The sequence below is a fragment of the Phaethon lepturus genome, unplaced genomic scaffold, assembly GCF_000687285.1.
Source record: "Phaethon lepturus isolate BGI_N335 unplaced genomic scaffold, ASM68728v1 scaffold22321, whole genome shotgun sequence".
NCBI classification, from domain to species: domain Eukaryota; kingdom Metazoa; phylum Chordata; class Aves; order Phaethontiformes; family Phaethontidae; genus Phaethon; species Phaethon lepturus.
Window position 1 is genome coordinate 264 of NW_010515842.1, and position 9,608 is coordinate 9,871.

Sequence of the window (9,608 nt, forward strand, 5' to 3'; positions counted from 1 at the left end):
CCTGCTTCCCTTGCTTAGTTAAGCAAGGCTGTTTTTTCTCTGTTGCCATGCAAAAAGGGTAGTGAAATCCAACATGGTTGTGACATACGGCTTTAAGAAGGGATCCTGAAGTGACTGACTTAAATTGGACAGTCACTGTCCACATGCACCATTTAGATTGGCGCATGATGTGAATAGAAAGTGAACCAAGAGGGGAGGAAAAATGTGCACTTCCAAAATGCATGTGATACACCAGGAAGGTTAGAAAGATGTCACAGTGATTCTTATGAAAAATAGTTTTTCTTAAACAGGAAGATGTTAATTGTCTTTTTGTTTGGTTGTTTTTTCCCCCCCTTAAGAAAGTACACACTGTGATGGCTTCTGTTGAAAAGCTTATTAGTGTGCATTCTCGTCTCCTCTGAAAAACTCTCTCTCTCGAGTCATCCATTCCAGCTGTGTCACAGCGATGGAAGAAGAGCTTGAATGCTGTGTAATTCAATAATTTCACATAGTTTTCTGTAACAGTTGCAAGCAGTTGCACTGTTTAGAATCTGTCTCTTAAAACCTGGACGCCTTCAAGCAGAAGGGAGAACAGTTGGACAAAAAAAGTGCATTTAATTGCTTTCCTAAATTACAGGAATTAAAGCAGATTGCAAAACAACATTTTTGTAATCGTTGATAGACATGCAACGAATATCTGTGAGTCATGTTGGTAAAAAAGACATTATAGTTCTATAAGTACATTACAGTAGCTGGTTTCCTTGCCCAAAGTTACAAATGATGCATTCAGTCTGTTGAAAGGCCACAGGAGCTCAGGTGTGTCCACCAAAATGTATATCTTTAGGAATTACAGATGAGGTTCGATTCTTACTGTTGTCAGTTTCTAGGTAGCTTACATTGTAATGCTAAAGAAGCAAAACCAGTGCCCAGCTGTAATGTTTAAGCAACGTGAGATGGTAGCTAGCTGAACCCTGTGAGTTAATCCACGCTTGGATGCATTATCTATATCCCGTATTTGGCCATTGCAGGAAACTTTACCTCAAGCTGTAGCAAGATTGGGGTGGAAGGGGCACCATCTTCATGCGTTACTCATTTCATAAAATGTGAGTGAGGAATCAGAAAAGTAGTCTCTTCCTGTTCACCTGCTTAGTATGTCACAACAGTCTTAGCCTCTCCCTGTCAGGAATGAGTACAGCCCTTTTTCAAGTTGAACATTTCATACCCAGGATGAGGGGAGCAGTGGCCAGCCTATGAGAACCATAGAGGGGCTTAGTCCATTCTCTAGGGTTTGCTTGCTCTCTGCTTCAGTCCTGTATGTCTCATGCCTGTCTGTTGCGGTTTCCTTTCAGCTGAGTTGAAAGAGGAGAGCTGGGAAGTCCAGTTTCATGAGGATGAGAGGAACCTACTTTTTCTCTCTGGATAGCAACGAATGATCTAAAAATCAGATCATGGATGTTTGAGATAAACCATGTGTGCAGGAGAGAGACAAGAAGAGTGCCGAGTAGGGTGCGCCTGTCGGGTGGGAGGGTGGAGCACAAGTTATGTTCTCCATTGGACTGGTCTGTATACTAAATCATGGTCTTGTAGCTCTGGGCATTAAGCACTTGTGTGAGAAACAGGTGGACTGCATGAACTCCACACAGCTCATCACATAGGCTTTCCAGCAGAAAAAAGCACAATCTTAATTGAGAGTGGATCGTATTTTTGAGTGGTTGTGTATTTCTGGCTGCATTTCCTTCTTGCCTAGTTTGGTGGCTCTTCCTGTGGGAAAGTGGCTTTACTAGTCCTTTCCTCTTGGTAGTCTATCCTAATGCTGTGCAGTCTGTCCTTGAAGACACACTACTTAATGTCACAGAGGCTTCAGCCTTAGGCAAAGAAATGGACTTCTAGGTTTTTGTGCTACTGAACGAAATTTTAATTTCTTTAACTTAACCTGGGGGTTTGAAATGGAGGCCATACAAATGAATATTTTGAGACTGTTGGGGAAGATCACTGTCCTGGAAAGGAACACACTACTGCTAGGAATTCCTACATGCTACATTTCTACATGCTACATTCCCACATCCTACATGAAAAAATAAACAACTTCTATTACGAAATTAAAACTCTTGTTCCAGGTCTGTTTTAGTTGAACTTCAAACTCTGCAATACTCAAAGTGCAAATCTGATTGTTACGTTATGGATAAAACAGTTAATTTCTTAGTTGAGTATATTCATTAAGGTGTTCTAAAGTGAAAGACTGATGTGAAGCGTGTATGGTAAGGAAATGTGACTGTAAATAATTTTTTCATATTTTACTTTCTGATGCAGCTTCCTGTTTTCTGGCACTGATAGTGCATGGCGGCTTATCCTAACTCTGTCCTGAAGTGAGGTGGGAAATCTGTCCAATAATCCAGCATCAGTAAGACAGACAAGGTAATGATAAATGTTATGTTTTTGGAAAGGAGATGAAAGAAAACCTATGGATAGACGCTGTTTTATTTTTTTTAATGCTTTAAATTAAAAAACAAAACGAACAACTTCTGCAAAACCCTATGCTTTTACAACCAACTTAGTGTTGATTGGACTGAGTTGATGTGCCTGCAGTTAAGACCCCTATGTTGCAAAACATGAATAATGTATTAGCAAGCATTAACAATATTATAAACCTCACTATTTCATCAGTGTCTGAGCAGCGACCTGGCTGAGTTAATCGCAGGTCCCTTTTCTCTGCAGTTAGACTGTATCTGTCAACCTCCTTTTATGTCCAGTTAGGAGAACGTGTTTTGTTCAGTAGTTGCTTTTGTCTTTTTTGTTTTGTTTTGAATGTCATTGGGCTAAACAAAGGGATTTGCATGAAATGTTTGCTTTATATTAAGTTAATTACCAAAAAACCCAGAAATTGAATTGCAATCTAGAGATAACATCATACTAATCTTGTTAATGCAAAACATTGCTATTGAAACAGTAGAGTTAAATATATATAGGTGCATCAAGGTATGATGTGTTAAAGGCTTTAGCTGAGTGTCTTGTTTCTCTGGTAGGAGAGAAGTAATTTTCAATGCAGTACTTTAAAAATAGACTGACCAAAGCAAAATTGAGTTTTCTCATAAAGCACTGTGTTATAACATCCTTAAATACAAAGAAGAAATACCTGCGTATCTCTACCAAGAATGAGCAGCATGCTTGCCTGCATGTGGCTTTGGAAATGTCAGTTTTGATGTGTAGGGCTGCTTCCTTTTAAGATTTCCAGTATTTGTACTTCAGATGTTAAGATAACTGCTTCTTTAATTGCTCCTCATTCCAGACTTACTGCTTTGGCCCTGTCCAAAACAGCGAAGAAAGAAGGGGACATTTGACTAGCTATCTAGACCTTTTTTCCCATTCCTCTCCATAGTAACTTCTCTGTAGTTTCTGTTTTTCTTTTAAACATAAGGCCATTGTGTTTTTTAACAAGAGATACACCTCATAAAGAGTGATTTTTTAAATTGACTTATGTAAAGTGTTAAAGATACAACTCTGAAGTATATGCTGTGTGCTTTGTTGCACTTCCTTTTAAGTTGGAGTGGTTGTCTACCTCTCTTAAAGCAGAGAGTAACCGACTGTTCTGACCATGTATGCTGCATAACAAATTCCTGGCTCTGAGCCTAATGAGTAGCTAATGTGTGGTCTATTGAGCAGCTTTTAAAAATCTAAAATCTTGGTTAAAACATCTCAGTCAAAATTTCAAAAAAGGAAAAATTTTGTATCTTCCTTTCTGGAGAGGAACCCTCAATGCATTCTGATCATGCATATAATAAACCCAGTGTTTAGCTCTTCATTTATTTGTTCATGAAATAACACATAATTCAACTTGATCCCCTTAGTAAAGCCACCTTACCACCTATAATCTTTGAAATAAGAAATTTTATTCTGCCAGTCTTTTCTTAAATGAAAAAAAAGTTCCCTTTGGTTATCATAATTATGGGGCATGTAAAAATAATCTAAGAAGGTGATAATGTAACCAGTATGATGTTGTAAGGCAGACAACTTTTGCTGCAATTTCACTTTTCCCTGAGAGAGATGTATACATGTATCTCAAAAGCAAATCCTAGGGAATATTAGTTCCTTTATCGCCTTTTTCCATGATGGTTTACAGCTGATATCTTACAAAAAAACCCACCCAAGTTTGAAATTTCTAAATGTCACAAGTATTTAAAATCTGCCTGACTTTTAAAAAAAACTTTACTTTTAAAGCACTGGGAACTGTCATAACTGTTAATTTGAGGTGTCGGATCTTAGAGTTGCTCTTTGCCTGTAAGCTCAGTTAATGTATTATGCAGTTTATTGTTTGAGAAATTAGTGCATCATAGAATGTGTCCAAGAGAGGCTTTCTGTAGAACTTCCTCACAGTAATGCTTTCCAAAGATGGAAAGCTTCAGAACTGTCATCGGATACATTTAAGTACCCATTAAGTTTAGTTTTCTAAAGTGTTTTTAGTGTTTTATTGTTAACAGGTCTGTGGGCGATAAAGAATCCACCATGAATGGGCAGCTGGACTTAAGTGGGAAGCTGATCATCAAAGCTCAGCTTGGGGAAGATATTAGGAGGATTCCTATTCATAATGAAGATATCACCTATGATGAATTGGTGCTCATGATGCAAAGAGTTTTTAGAGGAAAACTTCTGAGCAATGATGAAGTCACGATAAAATACAAAGATGAAGGTAAGGTTTAATTACCAGTGTTGAAGTTTAATTACTACTGTTGATCTGATATGATTTATATATAGACAGAAACTCTGAATTTCACCTCTTCAAAATTGTCCAAATTCATTGGCAAATGCAAGTGATTTCTTGTGAAATCCTTTGAATCTCACAATAGAAGCTGTATGAACCCTTCAGTTTCCTCCAGTTTTTCTGAAAGGCCAGCTATCTGAAAGTTCATTTTTTTGCTGTTGCAGGAAGCTGATGTTATTGCAGGTTTCTCTTCTGTCCACTCATTTAACCATCTTTTGGTGTGTTTTCAATGATAAAGTGGGTTTGATGATGAGGAGTAAATAAACATGTATGATTTCATGCAAGCTCTTGTAAGACTGAAAATTTGATTTATGTAGTAGTAATTCTTGAATATGTTTTCCTCCATCAGTAAAGATTAGAAACTTTTAATTTAACCTGAAATATTCATGAAAAGTAATCTTTCCCCTGTCTGATGGTTTGAATCTCTTGGACTTGGGTTGTTTCTAAGAAAATCTCAATCATTGGTGCTAAACAAACACAACTTTAAGAAAGAAGGGCTTCCACAGAATGAAAAGGGCCTTGTTTGAGATGCGTAGAGAGTTGTCTTTCGGAGGGTTTTTCCTCTTTAAATGTCAGTGTGGGGCATGGGTAAGTTAATTAGGGACAGAGGAATGGTATTCATAAAATGAAACTCAGAATAAAGTGATAAAGTCCGAAGTCTCTTAGTCAGGTCAAAGACTGTGTAGTAATTATGCTGGTGTACAGTAAAAGAGCTACCTTACTGAAGCATTTAGGTTCATTTTTCTTAATAGCACTAGGAAACTTTAGCACTGTCTGTGGTACCTAAAATGTCAAATAAATTTTTTTCATACATCCAGGCAATAAAATTACATTTTGAATGACCCTGAGGCAGTTTTTTCAGGTTCATGAAGCTTTTGAGAGACACTGGTCATCAAAATTGATATGCAATGAAGGGCTAATATTTTGAGTCTTGATCTCTAGTGGGAGAGAGCTCAGTGGACTTGTGTTGGTTTTGTTTTTTCTCTTATCACATAATCGATTTCTTTTTTTCTTTCTGGAATGAGAAGGCTGAAAGGAAATTGATGGATGCTTTTTCATTAGGTTAAATCTTCCAGTCCCTTTTTTTGCATTCTTACCTGTTCTTTAAATATAGTTCTCTGGGTTTGTATATGCTTCTATGTCTGTCTTGTATTGACGAAGATAATGGTGTTTGATGGAGACTGGAATTATGGTTTCAGTCTTTGGTTGTCTTTCACAGCCTAGAGGCCTCCTACTTTTAATTTTAGCTTTCTTTGTCTCAGATTGTACTACTTCTCCACTATGACAAGAAATTTCAGGATATGTTATCCTAGCTGCTCATCACTACTAAGAATGTTTAAACGTTATTAATAGCAGGGGAAGTTGCAAGTGATTAAGGAAGAAGTTAACAGAACTGGGCTTCAGTTTGATTGTCATATGAGGACCATGGTATTCTTGACTTTGTTTCAACTAAGCTAAGATTCTTCTTAAAATGTATTTCAGTCATTAGAAGCATTGGAATATACATATTCTGGCTATTTCTGTTCTGTTATTTATCCCTCCAGATGTGGAAGAATGCTTGTCTTCATCTGTTATGAGGAGATATCTTAAGTTTGTCAAAGGATTTCCACTACCTCTACAGCCTAGAATTCATATGCATACTCTTTGATTGTTCAGAAGAATGCTTCATGTACCCCTTCTGGCTTTGTTTCTTGTTGGTGTAACACATGAAGCTAGTGAGTTTCAGGCCTAGATATGGGATTTTCTACTTAAAATGCAAAATACTGTGGCTTTGTATCTTCATCAAGTTGTCATGATCCTTGAATTTAACATATTTTTGGTTTTTTCTCAAACTTAATTGGAGAGGCTAGGAAAGTTTAAAGCCCAATCCTTCTGTCTCTGGATTTGTGGACTAAGATAGTCAGAAGTGTATTCCTAAGTTGTATTTAGGTTATGTGATGCTTTTATTAATTACCAGAGATGAGAAGTTTCAGTTTAATTACTACCTTGTGGAGTTAGGTTTTATATTCAAGCTGGGCATCTTTGAAATTTCTGAACTAAGGAAATTGCTGTACTAGGTGTGAAATTATTTTCATGTCCTGCTTAAGGTTTTTGAATATATAGTAAAACCCAATGTCGGGGTGGGGGGAACAAAAAAACTTGGAAGAATGAATTTATATGAAACAAAGAGTAGAATTGCATCTTAAGCATACTATGTTGTTGAGTTACATATGCTAAAGCCCCTATGGAGCCAGTAATAGAAACTTTACTTTCTTTTTTAATGTTAGGCTGAATTTAAAACTGGAGTGCCTAATGTGAGATTGGCCTTTTCGTTCTTGTTCTTAATTACTTTGCAGGAGAAATTATGTTCTTTGCGTCAGAGCCAATAAGGAGCCAATTATTAACTCATACTGCATGTAATCAAGGTGGTGTGCTAGTCAATAATGGCTCTACCTTTGGTAAATTTACGAAAGTGGAGGAAAACTACATTTTTGGTGGTGGCTTTTTTTCCCACCCAAAATGGAATAGAAAAAAAAGGGGGGGGGGGCGTAGACAAAGCTCATAGATGAGGAAGCATAGCTGGCAGGGCTAAGGATAATGAGGCAGATTTCTAATGTCTTCTCATTTCTAATGTCATAAAAATTGGAATCACAGAATCATCATGGTGACGTAGAATTAATGCTAAAATACTTTCCAGTCCATTGGTAAGTTAAGGGTGTCACTAGCTTATACTAAAGGTGATAAAAAAAAAATTGGTGTAGTAGGGAATATTTAGGGTGCATGGGAAATTATAGAGAGTGAAAGCTATGTCCCTTGTACAAATGAGAAAGGTAAGTCCTTGAAATAGAAGATTAGCAGAGAAAATAAAGGAATGTCTGCTTTACCTTACAATGTTAATTGTTTTCTATTGAGTACTCCTATCTATATCATGATAACAGGAATTAAGCTTTATTGACATTCCTTAAAATGGAAAGTTTGTTTGATAAATGTAATATACTTAAATTGCCAGACTTGTGTATGGCTTGACATACATATGCTTTATGAATCCTGGCATATGATCTACTTGGGTAATAGCTTGGTGGCTGTCAATAGGAATCATAGAACTGACTATGCATCTAACAAGATTCTGTACTTTGTGCTTTTCAGCCTTTTCTTCTGCTAGCAATTTAAAATAGAAACTGTCATCATTATTCTTAATGCCTTCAACATAAATGTTAAAACAGGTAAGGCAGAATAAGATGGAATGATCTGGACTGATTTTGGATCAGAATGATCTGGATTCTTTTGGGTGGTATTAATCCACATAAACCATGTGTATTAATATATATTTGCATTTGGCTATGCAGGATAAACTGTTTAGAACATGCACCTTTGTTCAGGCAGTGAATCTGAGTGGTGACTGCTAGGACAGAAAAGCGTCATAAGATGATCTACCAGTGTTGTGCATTGGCAAGGGAAGTAATTATCATTTATCATGTTGCCAGGAGAATATGGAATAGAAGGGCTTTGCACTAAGACAGCAGTGGATTTTGGTATCAGCATTTAGGAGAGGATACTGAAAGCTGGAGGAAGTGTTTGAGGTAGAGGGAAGCCCCCCACGCCCTCACTTTACTGCCAAAGAGAAAGGACTGTTTTACCTTCATAGTGACTTGTTTGGGGTCTGATGTATAAAGTCTTGTTATGGATCATAATGGCAAGCAGGGTCACTATTACACTCCCCTTCCTGGCACTGGTGAGGCCTCACTAGGAAGTCTGTGCTCAGTTTTGCTGCCTGCACCCCAGGCTAAAAAAGACTTGGAGGAAGTCCAGCAGCACATGGTTAGGATGGTGCAGGTGGCCTGTGAGGAAACATTTGAGGGAGCTGGGCTTCTTCAGTGTGCTGAAGTGGAAGCTGAGGGCAGAGCTAATAGCAGCTACCAGCTAACTGCATGGGAGTTACAAAGACCATTGAATCTAAGCTGTTTTTGATGGCACCAGATGGCAGCAATCATAAACTGCAGTTTGAGAGGTTTGAGTTTTGGCCCGGAGGGCAGTGTGTCACTGGAGCAGGTTGCCTAGCGGGGTTTTGGAGCCTCCATTCTTGGAGACTTTCCAGTCTATACTCAGTCAATCCTTGACTGATACTGGTATGAAACAATGTGTTTTTTTGAGATTGTGGAAGTGCAGACAGGACATAAGATACAAAAAAATCTTCTGAGATAACACTATTTCTTTCAGGAAAACTTGAAAATTATTTTATATGTCATCAGTTTGTTAGTATTTGTAAAATTTCTTGTGTGTCTTGTTAGAAAGCAACTTCTTTGAAGACTGACAGGCATTGTTAGGTGTTAAATTAGGTACTATGCTAAGAAAACTTTCCATTGCAGAGGTGTTACTTTGTAGTCAGGTATGACAAAATAAGAATACGTAGTTCTTCAAATTTTGAGCTTTTTTCAACTTGCCATCATGTGTTTTATGACTCTTTGTACCAAAGCATTATTTTATTTGAAAATTTTAACCATAACTTTCATATGGTTGGAACTTTGTCACCAGCGCGTAAGGAATCTTTAGGCGCTAGTCTGTAATTAAAAACATGTTTCTGTGTCTGTCCACAGAGCCTTCTTGTCACAGTGTTTCAGGGAGTATCATTGGCAGCCTGGAGTTGGCTTTGTTCCAAGTTGTGTGTCATTTTTCTAACACTGTTGCTTTACCAGACAGTGTCTCATCTCAGTTCCCAGTCACCAAGCTGTTCTAGAAGGAAGTGATCCTGCTGTCCCTTCACTTGCCCTCTGCCAGTACACACATGTTCCTGATAATGCGTTCCCACTCTTGCCTTTGGACTGCCTAATTAGTGTTCATTTAATCTATTAATAATCTGTTCCATATGTTAAAACAGCAGAAAATCAGTCCTGCT

The 9,608-nt window shown here is 37.6% G+C and overlaps 1 protein-coding gene across 1 annotated transcript in view; it reads left to right on the forward strand.

Moving 5' to 3' along the window:
• Positions 1-2,289: 2,289 nt before the first annotated feature.
• TFG (TRK-fused gene) overlaps positions 2,290-9,608 on the forward strand; it is a gene marked incomplete at its 3' end in the record, with an annotated part of 20,977 nt that continues 13,658 nt past the window's right edge. Inside the window, exons 1-2 of the mRNA XM_010295901.1 lie at positions 2,290-2,394; positions 4,455-4,663. Coding sequence (XP_010294203.1) covers positions 4,480-4,663 — 184 coding nt within the window. The remainder of the gene's footprint in view (positions 2,395-4,454; positions 4,664-9,608) is intronic.